Source organism: Odocoileus virginianus, chromosome 11, assembly GCF_023699985.2.
Source record: "Odocoileus virginianus isolate 20LAN1187 ecotype Illinois chromosome 11, Ovbor_1.2, whole genome shotgun sequence".
Classification (NCBI taxonomy): domain Eukaryota; kingdom Metazoa; phylum Chordata; class Mammalia; order Artiodactyla; family Cervidae; genus Odocoileus; species Odocoileus virginianus.
The window spans coordinates 19,524,192-19,544,183 of NC_069684.1; the positions used below are offsets into that span (position 1 = coordinate 19,524,192).

The 19,992-nt window shown below is 39.6% G+C and overlaps 1 protein-coding gene across 4 annotated transcripts in view; it reads right to left on the reverse strand.

Moving 5' to 3' along the window:
• Positions 1 to 897: 897 nt before the first annotated feature.
• The window catches only part of FAM20B (FAM20B glycosaminoglycan xylosylkinase), a 43,317-nt gene continuing 24,222 nt past the window's right edge, over positions 898 to 19,992 (reverse strand). For all 4 annotated transcript variants that reach the window (XM_070474017.1, XM_070474018.1, XM_070474014.1 and 1 more), the window contains 4 exons: positions 10,982 to 11,153; positions 10,577 to 10,768; positions 7,117 to 7,176; positions 898 to 4,777 (listed from right to left, as the gene is read on the reverse strand). In XM_070474017.1, the coding sequence (XP_070330118.1) occupies positions 4,546 to 4,777; positions 7,117 to 7,176; positions 10,577 to 10,768; positions 10,982 to 11,153 (656 nt within the window). In that variant the 3' untranslated portion in view covers positions 898 to 4,545. The remainder of the gene's footprint in view (positions 4,778 to 7,116; positions 7,177 to 10,576; positions 10,769 to 10,981; positions 11,154 to 19,992) is intronic.

The window sequence follows — 19,992 nt, forward strand, 5'->3', positions numbered from 1 at the left end:
CACCTGCTGCCTGCCGTCAAGAGTAATATCTGCCTTGAAAACAGTCTTTACAACTGTTTACTTCATTCTCTTATTTCCTGGGACTTATAAAGCAGCTTATCTTACAAAACTCACCCATGCTAAATCAGTGGTTATGACCATACTTGTCTCTATTTTATAGAATGAGAGCTGCTAAAAATCGTTTTTATAAGAAATACACTGGGTAAAAATAAGCCCATAATATTAACAGAACCATTCCCTCACTGCTCCCAACTGCCTTTTTAGGCTTCAATACTGGTCTTTCTGGAATGCTTGAGAAGAAAACTAAGCCTGAAATCTCACCTAGAAAAGGATCGTATAAGGTGAGTCTGTGAGGAACATGTTCTAGGCTTCAGCCTCCCTTTTGTATTCAAGCGCAAGTGACTAAAACTGGCACAAACGAAAGTGCTACAAATCAAGTCAAAATCTTGAGAACTCTCCTCAGTTGTCTGGGTGAGGTTTATGATGTTGCATTTCCGCTGCAAAATTTAAAAGTCTGGATGTCCCAAGAATCATTCTCAGGACCTGGTCTTGTCTTCTAGGCCTCTATGGTAATGTGCTGACAAGTTCTTTGGGATTCATAATTCTTTGAAGAAGCTGCGAGAAAGAAGTAATAAATAAAAAGCACCTAAGAGTTATCCTACTGAAAATCTTGGTTCTGTCACAACCTAATAGGCAACTTCTGAAGACTAATGAGAAGTGTAAAGGTCTTATCTGCCATTGATTCTGTGAAACAACCCCTGTGGAAGTTTATGCAGATGCAGAAGATGTAATCTTCTGTCCCCGAACAAAAAGGGAAATCTGAATTGAAAACAACAGAAATACCCTGAACCAGCAGGCGGGGTGGGGGGATAACAAGAGGAAAAGATGATACGTTGGTACTTATTAAAATCTTTATTGTCTTTTTTTCAGAATTGAAACTCATAGAACACATTAGAAATTTAGGTGCATATCTGTCTTGTTTGATGTCTTACCAAGCACAACCTCTATTTGTGCAAGAGCTCTGAGAGGAAATCCTTGGCAGATCAGAACCGAGGGTCGTGGTTCTTACACCTCCCTCTTAAGCAAATAAATTACTTCCTGGTAAGTAATTCCCAGATTCCCCCCCTAAACATTTTGTATTTTTGAGTAACACCTTAGTTCCTTAAAAACCTGTGGCAGTATAGTATCCAGCCCCCACCTTTTCAACCCAGACTTGAGGAGTGGAGGGCAGGAAAACTGGCCCTCCCCTGCTGCAGAGCCGTCTCTCGAGGCTGGTCCATCTGCCTCGGGCACCGGCCCTGGCTAGCACAGTAGGTGTTTCCTGAAGGGTTGGTCTTTATGTCACTGAGGTTCACGCTCAGAGACTGAGAACCTTTTACTAGCTTCAGGTTCTTCAGCAACATAAGTCAGTGTTTCCCTGTGTGAAAATAAATATTTTTTTTCTTGTTAGAATACATATATGACTATATACATACATATACCTTGACTCATGTTTCCTGAAGCCCAAGCTCACAAAACGACAGATGCTGTTTACCATTATTTGAGGAGTGGTCATGGACTGGTCAAACAAGAATATGGAAGCCGTGGAGAAGAGAGGGTGAAGGAACATGGTGGATAGGAGGGGAAGGCCAAAAGCCTCTTTTTTGTTTTTTTTTTTAAGAAAAGAAAAGATGGATTTCTTTGGAAGAACATGTGGCTTTCAGGTGATACTGAAATTTTGCCATATAGAGGACTCATCTTTCCCAAAACAATATACAATGGATGTACCTGAATTCTCCCATTTCCTTATTACATTTCATTTGACTTATTAATCCTGAGAGCAAATACGGAGAAATGCATTATTAATATATTATTAAGCAATACTCTGAGCAAGTCAGATCCTATTAATTTGTTTTGCACAGAAAATTATTTACCCCAAACTAATAATACAGCTTCATATTAAAGAACAATTTTAGAATGAAACCTCTATACCCATATCCCCCAAACTCTGGAATAAATGTATTTAAAAAGTAGGAGGAGTGCAGAAATGCTACCCAGTTCTGATTTTCTTAGTTTTAGAATAGTGAAATGTATCCATGTCTATCTTTAGATGTTAGCTAGGCATACCCAACTTAAGACTAACCAAAAACCCTTCCAATGACCTGATTATAACAACCCTCAAATCTAAAAGATAAACCATAAAAAGGACAGTGTTACAAAACTTTAAAAAACAATATCTACCTCTTCTTTTGAATCAGAATATAGTGTTTATGAACTTTAGGACTAAGAGCTTATGGTTGGTTTTCTCCGAGATTTACCTAAACACACTTTTCCCAGCTTAATCCAATATTGATTTAGAACATAAATTTATATTCTAAGCATCAGTTTACACCACTCTCTTAGCACAATTCTAACTTTAACCACTATACATCTGAACACCTTTTAAGATCATATTAAAATAGGGAAGGAGAATGAAGCAGTGTTTGGAAAAAATAATAACATGTTTTCAAAGCAGCTTTCCCTCCTCCATTTTTCCTCAACAGAATCTTCTGCCTTCAGCATTATGAATAAAGTTCCCGAGTTTGAGAACAGTTCTTACTCATTCCACTGGGGCATACCAAAGAACAATATCATGTGTTTGAAAGAATTAGTTCAACTAACATTTACCAAGCAAAGCAACACTGACTACCTTCTTACTGGCTCCCTGATGCTTTGAGGTGAGCACCATCCAAGGTATTCTGAAGCTCAAATGTGTACTTCCCTGGATGCACACAGTACATGAGTTTAAAACTGGAATCAGTGCCTCCTCCTGTTAACACTAGCTCAGTGTTTTGTGCTGATATATCTTCTTAAATCCAAAACCATTCTGTGTACATCTTCAAATGTACAAACTAAGCACAAAAGTATCCTAATTTCATGTTACTTTAAAGTAGTTACTGGGTACTCAGTTGACTTTCAATCTGAGAAAATTGGAGCATAAATTCTAAACTGTTTTTGAAAGGGTGATAACCGAAAATTGATCTCCAGTGGCTGGCAGTAAATTTGTTCAACCACATTGTTTAAATATTAGTCTTTGCTTCACAGAAGTCAAAACCGGAAGAGTCCCTAGACAAAATGCAGGAGAGAAGCTTCCAGCTCTGAGGAAGCTGGAATCCACACAAGTGGATTCACCAGGCCAGCTCTCCTCGCCCTATATTTTAATGCAACTGGTTACATGTCAAAATCACTTTGCCAGAACACACAACTAAGCCTGTTTTAGCAACCTGATATTTGAAAGTGCTAATAGAAGGCAGAAGAACAATACTACCTTGTGGGTTCAGAACAAGATTAAATGATGAAAATAGGGTATGACATAAATAAAAATCTTAAGGCTCTTCCTGGTAACCACCTTAATTTTAAGGCTCAGAAGGCTTAAAACCTTTGTTTCTGGCCTTCTGCGTGGCCCAAATCACTAGACAGGTCCAGCAACCAGCAGGATGTGAACTATTAGCTATAGAAGTGAGCTGGCTTTTCTCCTAAGAAAGGCACAAATAGGATCGCCAGTCTCTCGGGAACAACAGCTTTAACAACTGAATACCTTGAAGACAGAAGTGAAAATTCATTTTGGAAATCAGGATGGCAGAGGTTGCAGGCAACCTAACTCTTACTCAAGGTGTTATTTTCAGTTTGCTTTGTTAATCTGCAAAGGATTTGCCTGTTTGGGGCAAAAAAGAAAGTAAGCCTCCATAACAGAATTGTGCTTGGGTTGTAACAGTAGGTTCTCTATGGACAATTTTTTTGGATTGATTTGGACATAACCACGAGAAAGAAAATCTTACTTGGGTACAAGTCATGCTTGCTTTTATATATGTTAAGAACTTAAATACAGGGGAACCTGTTTTTCACTAATTCAATCACCTCCTTGATTTTGGTCCTGGCAAGCAGGTCTCCCTCTCTTCTTCCCTCCTTTAAGAATCATCAAAAGCACTACCACCTTCTCACTTAAAAGCCCAAGCATCCTTTCTGCTCTTGTCCTTCCCTCTAATTCTACCTTAAAAGCAAAGTCCCTCCAACAGAGCATACTACTTTGGCTCAACAGAATGCAGGGTTCCTTGCTGCCACTCCCCAGGAAGCAGTAAAATCCCCAATTTGACTAATCCTGGAAAAAGAGACTCAAGAGATTGCAAAGTGTTTTTGGAAGATCCACAACTGTGGAGAAAGGACTATAAGGATGAACTCTAAATACACACTCCAGAACCAACCCCAGCATTAACCTAGTTGAATGTCACACCTCTCTTCATCCTTTGGCATGAGAAATTAAGACTGACCAATGTGCCCCCCACTGCTAGGATGGGCAAGTGCCGAGGAAGTCTGAAGGTGGTTCAGCAGGTACGGTTCTGTGGTCTGAAGCTTGTAAGTCTTTGCTTTAGCTTCTACTACAGCAAACACCAAAGAAATCCAAGGCCACCCTATCCCCTATTACCAGAACGCACTGCTGGCCATTTCCAATCCATCTCATACCATCTGGAACTGATTGTGCTGTTTCTCTATCTTTGTAAAAAGCAGTTTCACTTATTTTGTGGAGAATCACAAGTGCGAGAGAGGCATCCTGTCTTCCACCAACACAGAGTCCATCCCAAACTGGTCAGTGCACTGCTTGACGGTGGCCAGGACACTCAGGAGCCGCTGGGCCGCAGCGTCCAGGTGAGGGTCAGCGAGCACTGGGGAGATGGGGTCGTGGGCCATGGCGGACTTTAAGGCAGACTTCAGCACACCATTCTTCAAAGAGTTCAGTCTGTTCCAGGTGGAAACACGAATGCTGGGAGAAGTAAGTTTTAGAACAGGTTACATAAAGCCTCTCACTGTCAAATGGGAGACTGAAGCCTGCCTGGCAGACAAATGTAAATAAATAATTATGTAAAATATCTCAACTAGAAAAGCCATTTCTGCTTTAGAAGCAGCTCTACATTATGAGTGACATTACCACGTTTTGATATTTCCTTCTTAGTAACTAATAAGAGATACACACAACATTTACACATGTTCACTGCAGTGCTCTTTTTAAAGGAAAAATGTGAATCTGAATGTCCGACGACTGAGAAATAGTTAAATAAACTATGGTTCATCCATTCAATGAAAAACCATGCAGCCGTTTAAAGCAGTTACGAAAATTCAGTGGCATGAGGAATTGCCCATAATATAATATAATATAATATAATATTCAATTGGGGGGAAAGTTGGAGGGAAAAACTGTTTTACTCCAAATCTGTGGGGAAATAAAATGTGTGTACAAGCACACACACACATACACACATGGTTAGAATGAAGTCACTAGAGTGTTAACAGAAGGTATCCTTACATTTTAGCAAGTAATTTAAATTTCCTTCTTTTTATGTTCCTGAATTAAAAATTCTACCATTAATCTTATAAATAGAGAAAGTTTATTTTAAGGGTATCTATTTTTCTTAATTATTTTTTGCCTAAAGAGGATCTGTTGTTTATTTTAGAAGAAAAGTACAGATCCCCCTGTAGGCAATGAGGGAACTACTAGGTACGCATTAAGGTCTGACTCTGCGTGAGGCAGGCAACCTGTTCTGCACCCATTTGAGAAGTAAGAAAGCAAGGGTCTTTGGCTAAAGCGTGGACGGGATGGACAAGCACAGAGGCAGTGCAGTTTTCCAATTCTGAAAAATATGAGTGCCTAGAGCATCAGAATTTCTCCTGCATGACAAAAGTATCACTTGACTTCCTTTCAGCTCCAAATCCACTCTTCATGTATGCCCTGCTCTCGTGGACAGAGGTCCTCTAATCATCTCTCCTCTTAGGCTTTCTCAGCAGAGGATGCTGGAGAGAGATGCTTCTGGCTGCTGTACAAGGCAGGAGTGTCTGGGGAAGGTCATCAAGTGAAGCTCTGCCCTGGCCACATTCCCAGAGCAGGCAGGTCCTCCGTGACACTGCAGCTTCAGCCTGGCTTGGTGGTAACTTTCCTAAGGCCCTCTTGACATGGAAACCAGAGCCCCAAGGCCACCCACCCACGCTGGTATCCATATTCCCTCCGTAGGCCCACAAATAAGCCTTGCCTGTAGCTTGGAGGGCTTCTACTGGGTCATGGCTCTCTCTGTTCAGGCCACGACCATGAGATGGCCTGTGCCTTGCCTGCACTACGGAGGGTTGCTTCCTGCACGCCCAGCATCTGCAAACTCGTGCACTTCTCTGCTATCAAGTGGGCTGGACTACACCTTCTCCACTGAGGACCAAACCCAGCCTTGGGGCGGGGGGTGGGGTCTCTTCCAAATTGGTTACTCTCCCTCAGCCCTACTTGTGTATCAAAGAGTTTAAACTTCCTTTATATTAAACTTTCCTGTTGAACCCACCATGTCTTTTCTATCCTCTGACTGGACCAGACTGATAGTACTGATTAACACAAAGACATCTTTCTTCACAGATGCAGGTTTTGACTGGATGTATCACTGCTTCCCAGTATTAATGAAGATAATTTAGGGTAGCCTAGGTAATACTTTCTGCAGAATCCTGTTGTTATTTAAAAAAAAAAAAAGAGAGAGAAAGAAAAGAAAAGTAAAACAGATCAGCTGCCAGAAGGGGCAGTCTTATGCGATCAGTGTCTCTCTGGGAGTTGACCAGTAGTATCCAAGCAAGGTGGGTCCAAGCTGATTCTTAGTGCTCACACTTTAGTCATACTGGCAATGATGATCTGAAAAGGAGCTCCTCAGAGCCCAGTCTTTACCTGTTTCCTTGATTTACTTTTTAATTTCTTTGTTCTCTAACACAGACTTTCAAAAAAATCACTTACTAACCACCTAGGGAGATAGTTATTTTTGGTTTACATAACCTCTGACTGAGATAAGCAAACCACAGGTGGTGTGGTGGTGAGAGGAAGGTAAACACAGCAGGGCAACTAGGGGCATGGACGGCACTAGATTCTGTAGGGGAGCAGGGACTGTATTCTGACAGTAAAACAAACTGATATACATTATTAAAGAAACTGGTAATTTCTATTCATATAAAACTCAAAATGCTGTCTAAGCCTTGCTGTAGAAATCCTTCCCTGATCGCCTACATATCAGGTTCTCCAGGGGGTTCTGGGTTAGAAAAGTATGAAAAGCACTGCAGGCAAATGCATTTGATCAAGTAACTTACATGCAACACTGATAGAGGGGGGCGAGAATGCTTCTCTCATCCAGTGAAGGGTTCCCAAAGCTGAAAATTAAATGAAACTTAGTGAATTAGATAAAGCACCAGTTCCTTTCTTGGCATCAAAGTAAGAACAAATTCTGTAAGAAACCCGAATGTGATCCTAGATAATTTTATGCTCCCACAGCTCAAATCACTTAAATTAGAAATAAACAGGGTATGACCAATTAGACACAGGACTCCTAACAGCCCACACTGCAGCGTTGAACAATAGATATACTCCTTTACAAGGGTCCTTTCTCCTGCTGAGACACTGCAAGGTGCTGAAGCATGCCCATTGTGACAAAGTATGAAGTCCACAGACAGAGGGAGAATCTGAAGACTCCGAAACTTGAGAAAGTTTTACAGGTGCACAGAGAAATAAAGGCTATTCACATTAGGTTCTCACAAACAAGTAGAAACTCGTTTCCTGTAAAAAGAAGTTATACTTGTTCTACTCCAAAATTACCAATAAGAAAAGACTTAGATTATCCTATTCCCTATAACAAAGAATATGATCAGATTTAAACTGGAAAAAACTGCTCTCAGAGGCTGACAAAATGGTGATTGGAAGCAGATATAAAAATGCTTTAAGCAGTAATTCAGAATTAGAAAAGAACTGATTCTGGAATAACTGTCAACCTTCCACTCTTCAGAAGCTCACCTTAATAGCTGGAGGGTCTGGTAGCCCTCAGCACAGTATAGGCCCTCGAAGAAAAAATAGCAAAGGCAATTATTTCCATGTGTATTTCCACAGCACACATGATCACTTTTACAAGTAAGGATAAAGATATTCAGGAACTGAAAACATAGGATAAATGAAACACACGGCACTGGCCAGTTCCTGCTGGCCTCACGCTCTCTGTAACTGTCACCACCTTACATGGGATATGAGGGGCCTGGTGCTCAGTATAAGGCGGTGGCCTGCTTAGCAAATGCTGCCCAAGTATTCTCTGCTGAGGACCCATGGCTCAGCTGATTCTCAGCAACAGACATTAACAGTTAGTGACCTAGAGTCTGGACAGTTCTGGCTCCAAGGAAATATTCTATTTAGAAAACATTTATTAAGTGTAACTAAAAGTCTGGCACTTAACTGGGTACCATAGGGAATGCAGAGTGCAAACTGAAAATACAGTGTGCTCTTCAAATAGCTCAGATCTAAATAAGGACGTTTCATTTATTCAAAATTAGTAAAACTGTCTTAGTCAAGATAGTGACTTGTCTTTATAATCACTAAGCAATTGCTCTCCTACTCATAGTAGAAAAAATCTGGGCCTAGATTGCCATAAAAATAGCAAAAACACCCTATCAAGTAAATTAATTTTTTAAACTGCATGAACCTTTGGATACTATATATTTAACAGTAACTAAATTAGAAATACCAAGGGAACATTTCATGCAAAGATGGGTTCGATAAAGGACAGAAACGGTATGGACCTAACAGAAGCAGAAGATACTAAGAAGAGGTGACAAGAAAGCACAGAAGAACTGTACAAAAAAGATTTTCATGATCCAGATAATCATGAAGTTGTGGTCACTCACCTAGAGCCAGACATCCTGGAATGTGAAGTCAAGTGGGCCTTAGAAGGCATCACTATGAACAAAGCTAGTGGAGGTGATGGAATTCCAGTTGAGCTATTTCAAATCCTGAAAGATGATGCTGTGAAAGTGCTGTACTCAATATGCCAGCAAATTTGGAAAACTCAGCAGTGGCCACAGGACTGTAAAGGTCAGTTTTCATTCCAATCACAAAGAAAGGCAATGCCAAAGAATGCTCAAACTACTGCACAATTGCATTCATCTCACACGCTAGTAAAGTAATGCTCAAAATTCTCCAAGCCAGGTTCAGCAATATGTGAACCATGAAATTCCAGATGTTCAAGCTGGTTTTAGAAAAGGCAGAGGAACCAGAGATCAAATTGCCAATATCTGCTGGATCATCAAAAAAGCAAGAGAGTTCCAGAAAACATCTATTTCTGCTTTACTGACTATGTCAAAACCTTTGACTATGCGGATCACAATAAACTGTGGAAAATTCTGAAAGAGATGGGAATACCAGACCACCTCACCTGCCTCTTGAGAAACCTGTATGCAGGTCAGCAAGCAACAGTTAGAACTGGACATGGAACAACAGACTGGTTCCAAATAGGAAAAGGAGTATGTCAAGGCTGTATATTGTCACCCTGCTTATTTAACTTATATGCAGAGTACATCATGAGAAACGCTGGGCTGAAAGAAGCACAAGCTGGAATCAAGATTGCTGGGAGAAATATCAATAACCTCAGATATGCAGATGACACCACCCTTATGGCAGAAAGTGAAGAGGAACTAAAAAGCCCCCTGATGAAAGTGAAAGAGGAGAGTGAAAAAATTGGCTTAAAGCTCAACATTCAGAAAACTAAGATCATGGCATCTGGTCCCATCACTTCATGGCAAATAGATGGGGAGACAGTGGAAACAGTGTCAGACTTTATTTTCCTGGGCTCCAAAATCACTGCAGATGGTGACTGCAGCCATGAAATTAAAAGACGCTTACTCCTTGGGAGGAAAGTTATGACCAACCTAGATAGCATATTAAAAAGCAGAGACATTACTTTGCCAACAAAGGTCCATCTAGTCAAGGCTATGGTTTTTTCCAGTGGTCATGTATGGATGTGAGAGTTGGACTGTGAAGAAAGCTGAGCACTGAAGAATTGATGCTTTTAAACTGTGATGCTGGAAAAGACTCTTGAGAGTCTCTTGGACTGCAAGGAGATCCAACCAGTCCATCCTAAAGGAGATCAGTCCTGGGTGTTCATTGGAAGGACTGATGCTAAAGCTGAAACTCCAATACTTGGGCCACCTCATGCGAAGAGTTGACTCATTGGAAAAGACCCTGATGCTGGGAGGGATTGGGGGCAGGAAGAGAAGGGGACGACAGAGGATGAGATGTTTGGATGGTGTCACCGACACAATGGACATGAGTTTGAGTAAACTTCGGGAGTTGGTGATGGACAGGGAGGCCTGGCGTACTGCGATTCATGGGGTCGCAAAGAGTCAGACATGACTGAGCAACTGATCTGAACTGAAATTTTATGTTAACTATGTATTTCTCAAGATTCTAAAAATCCTAGTCAAGAAAGAATGATATAAGTAGCAATAAATATAAGACTTTGGTTTCCAGTTGTCTGTGAAGAGAATGAGAATCTTTGACTCCTTGGAAAAAATGACTTTTCCATTTTTATTAAAGTCTTAGATCCCTGGGGGTGAAAGGAGTATAAGCTCTAAACAAGCTGGAAGGATGGGTGCCCATGGCAAAGACCCTGAGTGGACACAGGAAGGACGCCCTCTGTCGAGTCTGTTTTGGAGGTTTCCCAGGACATCCTAGACAGCATCCTCCTTGTATATACCGACCCCTAACGGAGAGGGAGAGTCCTGCTGGCCCCACCTTTTGGCATTATCGAGAAGGATGAGCATACTAGCGCCTTCATCGTCTTGGAAACTCTCATAGTGATGGCGGTCAGCATTGCCAATCAGGTAATCAAAGACAGCTGTATCAATGATGTCCAAGAGGCGCGGGCCGGAGTCATAAGGAGACGTTTTCTTCACAGCATCGCAGTAGCTCTCATCATACTCCCACCTGGAGGCAAGCAGCACGGGGCTGTTTACTGAGTGTCTGCACCGCATGTAGCATTGTTTAAAATACAGAGAGGAGAAAGTCCCAGACTAGCAGGTTTCCCCCGAACCCTCCACAGTCCTTTTTATTTGTGGACTGAACCCCGGGCTCCTACACAGGGTCAGCACCTGACTAGGTACAGGAGAGAATAAAGTAATGGCTCACAGGAGCATTTACCTGGCCAATTTGCCCTCTCGGTAAGTCCTGCCCCACGGGTGTCGGTGTTTCTGTAGAGGCCACACATCTGGAAGCCAAAGTGTGACAGACCCCTCCATCGTGTCTCCGTCAGCACAGGCTGGCTCTGTTTCTCGGCAGTAATAACACTTCCCATAGAAACAAGTATTATTTCCTAAAGCAGAGAATGGAACCAAATACTTTTAGAGAAAAAGGACGAGTCCAAATTCTCCCCAAACAATGCAGAAGAGAGCAGCTTTATGTGAAAACAAAGATCCTGAATTCATTTTAAAATCTTTATTTTCTGTATAGGAGATAAAAGCACATGGTGTTAAAAAAAAATTCAAAAGGATATATATCACAAAGGTAACTCTCCTTTTCCCTCTCTGCCCTGTCTACCCAATCCCCTCTCAGAAGTCAACTACTATCACAAGTATCTTTTTGAACTCACTTTAAGTAACGGCCTCTTCTCCTTTGACAGGACTAAATTTTGGCCAGAATGCCCAGGGGAGGGAGAGAGGGCACAATGGCCCAGGACTTTGTTCATATACTGGTTGGGGAGTGGGGTCTTGAGCAAATGAGTCAACAGACTGAGGATAATGGGAACCAGTTTTCTAATAGACAGATAAGGGAGTTTAACACACACAAAGGGAGAAGGCCAGAGTAAATCCTTCGCTGTTGAATTATAACTGGCGGTACTGGTTTGAATAGATGGTTTAATACACAGAGATATAGAAGAAGACAAAATACGAATGTTTGTGTGTGTATATCTATGCATATATATATACACATACATGTATATATATCACATAGGTTTTCTACCTCTGCCCCTCTAGAAAATCTAGAAACAGTGACACTCAGGCAGTAATGAACACACCTAGCACTCATCTATTAGTTTCTAAATATTGTTTTAGTGCTATATTAAAAGTAACCAGGGTTCCCTGGAGAAACAGATGACCCGAGGGCAGGAGCAGAGAAAGTATAAAATGAAGTCTGGGTCATATTGCTATGCCAGCCATAAGGAAGCACTCAGAGAACGATGGGAACATTCCAAATGACACGTGACAATTTATAGGGGTTCCCCCTCGCCAAATCTGTGACAGTTTGAGTATCAAAATAAATAATAATAGTAACATTGTTACTGAATAAATTAAGAGCCTGCATGCTCATAGTTTCATAAATAAATAAGTAAATAAAAGTGGGGCAGGGCGAGGGGAGGCCTACTCAACAGAATGGCAACCAGTAAGTCTAAAAGAATTAGCAAATCACCATTTGACAACTATCACAGTAGTAACTGGTGTGGGCAAGAATTTTCAATGAATGCTCAAACTGCCGGGCAAAAGTCTGATGAGGATATGATGTTTATACAGTTTTGAGTTTCTCCCTACAAAGTACTCAGTGATTACTTTTTAGTAAGTATAAAACACTGGAGGAACCTTGCAGACCTCACCACCTTAATCAAGTGATGAGTTAACATCACAAATAATGGGACCAACATCATGCGCCTCCTGATACTATGCACTGAGAAGTGAACAATAGCACTCTGCTGGCATTTTCACTAAAGTCTTTAAATCACAATGAAACACGAACATCAAAGATGTGCCAGAAAGTAACCAGCCTGCACTCTTCAAAAACATCAAGGTCTTGAAAAACAAGAAGAGTGAGAAACTGTTTCAGCCTGATGGAGGCTAAAAAGACATGATAAGTGAATGCAAATGAATACAATATCCTAGTTTAAATCCTGGATGTACACAGGCCATTACATAGACATGTGGCAAAATCTGAATAGGGTCTATGTGATTAGTGATATTGGATCAGTGTTAATCTCTTGATTTTGATGGGTGAATGATGTTGTGTACAAGAGTGCCCTGGAAGTTGCAATATACTCAAGTCTTAAGGGAGCATATAATGCAGTAATGGATATTCATGTCTGCAACCTGTTCTCAACCAATTCAGAAGTATTAACAATTGAGGAATCTGCGGGTGGACTCTAGATCATTTTCTGCAACTTTTATGTAAACATAAAATTATTTCAAAATAAAAACTTTAGGTAATGTTTTCTTTGCCCTCCACCTCTATGAAATATAACCATCAAATAAGTTAATTTCCTACACCTATAAAACCTCACATACTATTTTAACAACTGTTTGTGTTGTTAAAACATAAACATGTATAGGGGTCCTTGAAGAGACTTATTAGTATTTCCACCCTCTGGCCTAGTACACACTAAATAGAAACTAATCCACTATACACACCCCTCCCCTAAAGTTGACTTGATCACTCTCTATTACTTCACAAACTTTTCCAGATAAAAAGAGATTTGAACACTAATTGAAAGATACACCATCTTTATAGTGTTTATAATTATAAACATATAAACTTAAAAGTTTAATTTGATCCATCAAAAACACCAATGGGTCTTTTAAGGGGTAACTAGATATGACAATTTTAAAGGTCACAAGAAAAAATATAAATAACAACTGCTAGAAAACTGTTAAAATAACTGCAAAGAGAAGGGACTAGATTTATCAGATATCAAAACATAGTATAATGCCTCATAATTAAAACATAGACCAGCTGATGAACAGATATAATGTCTGATGGAACAGAACAGAAAGTCTAGAAACTAAAGCTAAATAAGCTGAAGAAAATTTATTACAGGGGAAAAACAAGTGACTCTTTAATGAACACTACTGGGGCAACTGATAGCCATCTAAGGGAAAAAATAACAACAGTGGAGCCATACTTCATTATAGCTCCAACAATATCAAAACCTTAATGTGAAAAATAAAACTACAGAAGTACTAAAAAGAAAAAAAAAAGAATTTTTCCATAATGTTGGAGTGAGCAAGGTGTAACTATGATTCAAAATCAGAAAATCTATCAGAAAAGATGGATACACTAAAAACAAAAAATTTCTATAAAGCATCTGTAGAGTAATTATCCTTCAATTAAAAAAATAAAATTTAAAAATTCTATAAAGCAAAAAAAAAAAAGAGAGAGAGAGAAAACTAAGCAAAGTCAAAAGAAATTAAAGAATTGGGAAAAATATTTACATCTCATATCACAAAGAGCTATTATCCTTCCTAAGTATGAACTCTTATAAATCAGGAGGACCAATGACAGAGTTAAAAATGACCGATTTATGCAAAGATAAAGAAAATACAAATGGCTCTTAAATAAATAAAAAGATGCTACATGTGAAACAAACAAAACCCCAAGTTTGGTAATATATTATTGGTGAAGCTAGGGGAGAGGCATTCTCATGCATCACTGCTGAGAAGGTAAACTGGTTAAATATCTATGTAAAAATACATGTGCCTTTGACCCAGCACTTCCACTTCCAGATACAGTTGATCATGCATGAAATAAAATATGTACAAGGTAATTCTGGGAAACTGGCTGTAAAAACAAAAAATTGTAACTTTTAGGTCCAACAGGGGACTGGTTAAATGAACTCTGGTACATCCATGCAATGGAGCACAATGTAACTGGTAAAACAAAAAAAGAATGAAAAAGCTCTTTATATGAGACAATAGAAAGATTTCTAAGATGTATTACATAAAAGAATAAGATGCAGAACCATATACAGTGTGACACGTATAAAATGGTAGAGTTAAATAAAAATATATATCCATATTTCATACAAAAAAGACATAAAGAAATTACTAATAGACATTGCCACTGGGAGTAGGGAGAAGGAATTGTTGGATGAAAGTTTTTTCATTGTACTCCTTTGGTAGTTTAAAAAAAATGTGAGTTGTGGGAATATATTATTGATTAAAAAAACATACAAAATAAAACAAAACATTGCTTGGTGTAGGAAACTTGCTATCTATGTGATGAAATCTGTTAGGTAGTTAGAATAGGGAAAAGGAGTCCAAAATGGCAGTGGCTAAAAGACAAGGAAGGGAAAAGCCCACGAAAATAGAACAGAGGAAGGTCAAAGGAAGGTCTGAGGACCGGGGTGAGGACTTCAGGTAGAAGAGCTCCTGCCTAAGCCCAGTTTGCATAGGACGGGCCCAGGGGGAAGGAAAAAACATACAAAAAGAGGAGCCAAGGGCTCTCTCTCTCTCTTTCCTGCGCGCTGAGGCGCTCTTCTCTTAATCGACATGTCCTCATGCCTTGAAGATGGATTGGCCTGCTATCTTCTAAATAAAGTAGAGCTGTAACACTGATTTGTCTAAGAGCTATAACACGGTCTGCTCGAGACGCGAGAGCTATAACACAGTCTGTCCAAGACCCAAAAGCTATGACACGACGAGGGGGCTTTAATGCCCGTCACTCCAAATCTTTGGTGTGACAAGACAAGAGCTGAGGAGCAGACACTCGCCTGACAAATCCAAACTCCTGAGCTTGGTAAATAAGACCCTTTGTAACCGAATGGAGTTGGGTGTACAGGCTAAGAGTGTAATCTAAGGTCAGGTTTTCGGGTACAAAATATAGACTATAAATAGTCATTAGACTGCAAGACATTAGGCATGTAATTTGACTTCTCTAAGCTTCCTCCATAAAACAGAGATAATAGTTCTTCAAGCCACCACTGGGCTGTGAGTGAATGAGATAATCTCCAGTGGTGCTCAGCACAGTGCCTGATACACTGTCAGAGACCAGTCAACGCCAGCTCTTTATTATGAATAATATCTTTCCAGATTTCAATATTCTGGTTTTATGGCCATGAACCTGAGGTTCTCAATCTTTCATTATTCCTGGATGCACCAATTTTAAAAAACTAGTTTTCTGATGACTTTGATCTCCATGCTCTCCTGGGATGAACTACTACTTACGATGGTAAAATCTGTACTTCCAGCCACATTTCTTTCCTAAGCTGTAGACTTTAGGTTCTAAGTGATTAGTTAACGTTTACTCCTGGATGTTCCTGTCAAGGTAAGATTCTGCATCCAATTTCACTGAGTGTGGGTTTTCCCCCATCACCAAGCAATTCCTGGACACTGGTGAGGAGTCCCACAAGTTAACTTAATTTTAACATTATCTACCCAGAGATAGCATCAGACTTCACAGGTTAAGGGCTCGGTCCCATAAGTCTTCCACTTCAGATGACAATCACAAGTCTACGTTGTCACCTGTGCTTCTTACCAACTGGCTATAAATCAGGGGTTCCTATTAGCCCCTGTTAGGGTTTAATTTGCTAGGGTAAAGAATATATAATGGGGAGAAGACAGTCTCTTCAATAAATGGTGTTGGGAAAACTGGAAAGCCAGATGCAAAAGAATGAAGCTGGACAACTATTTTATAACATACACAAAAATTAACTCCAAATGGATTAAAGACTTGAACTTAAGATCTGAAACTATAAAACTCCTAGAAAAAAAACAAGCGGTAAGCTCCTTGACACTGGTCTTAGCAATTATTTTTTCAATTTCACACCAAAAGCAAAGGCAACGAAAGTAAAAATAAACAAGCGGACTACATCAAACCAAAAAGCTTCTGTACAGCAAAGGAAACCATCAACAAAACAAATAGGCAACCTACTGAATGGGAGAAAAGATTTGCAAGTCATGTATCTGACTAGGGGTTATAACTCAACAGCAAAAAATAATCGAACGAAAAAAGGAGCAGAAGCTCTGAATAGACATTTTTCCGAAGAAGACAAACAAGCAGCCAATAGAGACATGAAAAGATGCCCAACATTACTAACCATGAGGGGAATGAAAACAAAAACCACAATGAGATACCAACTCATACCTGTTAGAATGGCTATCGTCAGAGAGACCAGAAATAACCAGTGTTGGTAAGGCTGTAGAGAAAATCTTTCTGCATCACTGGTGGGAATGTAAACTGGTACAACTACTATGGAAAACAGTATAGAGGTTCCTCAAAAAATTAATAGAACTACCATATGATCCAGCAATTCTACTTCTAGGTACTTAGTATCTGAAGAGAACAAAAACACTCATTCAAAAAACAATCTGCAGCATTATTTACAATACCTAAGATATGGAAACAGCCTAAGTACTCATCAACATATGAATGGATAAAGAAAAGAAATGTATATATATGTGTGAGTGTGTGTAATGGAATATTATATTATTAAGCCATAAAAAAGAATAAAATCTTGCCATTTGCAACAACAATGATGACCCCTGAGGGCATTACGCTAAGTGAAATAAGTAGAGAAAAATAAATCCTGTATGATCTCACTTACAGAATCTAAAACAAAACAAAACAAAACAAGAAAAACAAGCTCATGGATAGTTAGGACAGATGGATGGTTGCCAGAGGTTGGGGATGGGGGGTGGGAGAAGTGAGTGAAGGACACAAACTTCCAGTTATAAAATAAATAAGTCATCAGGATATAATATACAGCATGGTGATTATAGTAAATAATACTGTACTGCATATTTGAAAGTTGCTAAGTGAACAGATCTCAAAAGTTCTCCTCACAAGAAACAAACAAAAATTCTGTACCTATGTATGGTGACATTTGTTAACTAGACTTTTGTGGCAATCATTTCACAATATATACAAATATTGAATAATTATGCTGTACATCTGAAACTAACATAATGTTGTATGTCAATTATGCCTCAATTAAAAAAGTTTTTGCTAGGACAGCTCCTAGGTCTCGAGAAACCAGTTTACTCCCTAGATTACTGGCTTATTACAATGGAGAGCAATCAGCAGCCAGATGAAGAGATATACAGGGGAAGTCCTGAACAAAGATGCTTCTGTCCTTGTCTGGGACCTGGCATAAGGGCACAAGGAAACTTCTAGTTCACCAACCGGTAAAATACCCCAAACTCTGTACTGCTGGATTTTTATAGACACTTCCTTACCTAGACATGATCAATTACTAAATCCAGCTATGATCGATTATTTCCAGCCCTTTGCCCCCTCTCTGGAGAAACTGCAAGGTTGCAGTGCTAAAAACTCCAAGCTTTGAATTATGGCCTGATCGTTCACAGCTTCCATCCAGGAGGCATCCAGGAACCCACCCAGAATCATCTCAATAGAATAAGGTATGATCCCAGTGTCCTTAGGTAGGAATTTATAAGGGTTTCAGGAGCCATGTATCAGGAACTGGGGACAGAAACCAGTATATCTATTTCCTATCATTTTATACAATGAAACAAAATACCCCAAATTAAATTCATTATCTTCCTCTGCTCTATCTCCCTAAGTCTGTTCCTTTCTGTACATTCCTAAAATAGCTAACAGCTTCATTATCTAGTCATCCAATCCAAAAATTTTAGAGTCATTCTTAAAACTTTTTCTTCTCTCAGTTGTCGCACTTAACTCAAATGTTTACCAAATTCTTCCCATTCTAATTCTTAAAGTGAAGTAAAAGTTGCTCAGTCATGTCCAACTCTTTGCAACCCCATGGACTGGGGTCTGCCAGGCTCCTCTATCCATGGAATTCTTCAGGCAAGAATACTGGAGTGGGTAGCCGTTCCCTTCTCAGGGGATACTCCCAGCCCAGGGGTTGAACCCAGGTCTCCCGCATTGCAGGTGGATTCTTTACCAGCTGAGCCACCAGGGAAGCCCAAGAATACTGGAGTGGGTAGCCTGTCCCTTCTCGGGGGGATCTTCCCGACCCAGGAATTAAACCAGGCTCTCTTGCGTTGCAGGCGGATTCTTTACCAGCTGAGCTACCAGGAAAGCCCAGATACTAATTCTTGAGTATCTCCTAAATCATTCCATACCTGGTCCTTGTTTTAGTTCTGACTCACTGCATGTGAATCTACTACAATAGCCTCCAAAGGCTCTCATCTCATCTTGCCTCTTCCCAACTCATCCACCACAGTGTGGCTACAACTAATCTTCTAAAACTCAAATCTCATCTTTCCATATTCAAACTCTTTCAGTGGCCTCCCAGTGTCTAAGGAGAAAGGCTTTACTTCAGCTAAACTATGCAGTTTCCTGAGCATTCAATGTTCCTCTCTCATTTCTTGTCACTGTTGTGTCTGTTCTGCCTTCCACCTGGAACAAGGTTAACTCAGAGAGCCTGTGAACTGGATGGAAACAAAACTATATTTTTCTTTTCATTAACTTCTATCTAAAGCTTAGCATTTCCTTCAATTATGATGGTAGGGAGCAAACCATAGTATTAGCATTAGCTGTGATTTTTTTTTCACCAGAAGAAATCAACAGATTTTCCTATCATGTTAGCATTGTTGCAGATACTGCAAACTATCCATTATACTTGTGGTCTGAAATCATGGCAGTTACTGGATCACTCTAAATCTTGTTACTTAATGTGTAAAATAACAAAGCCCATGTTACTCTATCACAAAACTGCTTTTTGTAATTTTAGGTCAAAAATATATACTTCAATATTGTTGGTTTTATTTATAAATCTGTGTATTTTATGTATTTAAAAATATTATTTTAAGAACGGACAGAAAAGCTGCTTTAGGGTGCCAAAGGAATCACTTGCCCAAAGAACTTTAGTAAGAGTTCTTTCCCAAACCTGGAGTGTTCTTTTCCATTGTATCTTCCTGCAGGACTTCTATTCTCTCATTAACTTGGTTAAAACTATCACCCTGACCCTAACTTCTAGACCCTCTCCTCTTCCACAGTCCCACAGGCTCTCTGTACATGTCTGGCTCCTCCTCCTTTAGACAAAGCTCCTTAAATGCAGGAAGGTGTCATTCATTTTTGTATATTCAACACCTGGTCTGGAGTCTGCCATACAGAAGTGAAACGAAATTTTGTTCAATGAATAAATGAATGAATATAAAAATATAAGCAGATCAAATATTTTAGAGTCTTAAAATCTGGGTCTAAATCCTGGTTAACAATTAGTAGATCTGTGACTTGGAGAAAGTCTTTTAATTTTTTTAAACTTCTTTTTCATGTCTAAACTGTGGATAAATCTCCCCTATTTATTGAACTCTTTATCAAGAGGATTAAATAAGGTAACTGTGTGAAAGTGCTTTGTCAAACTGCAAAGGCTACCCAAAATTTAGTTATACTGTGCTAAGGTCATTATTATTTAAAAACCTGTCTCCAGCTAATCCCTTGAATGGCCTGCAATGGAGTGAAAGCTCATG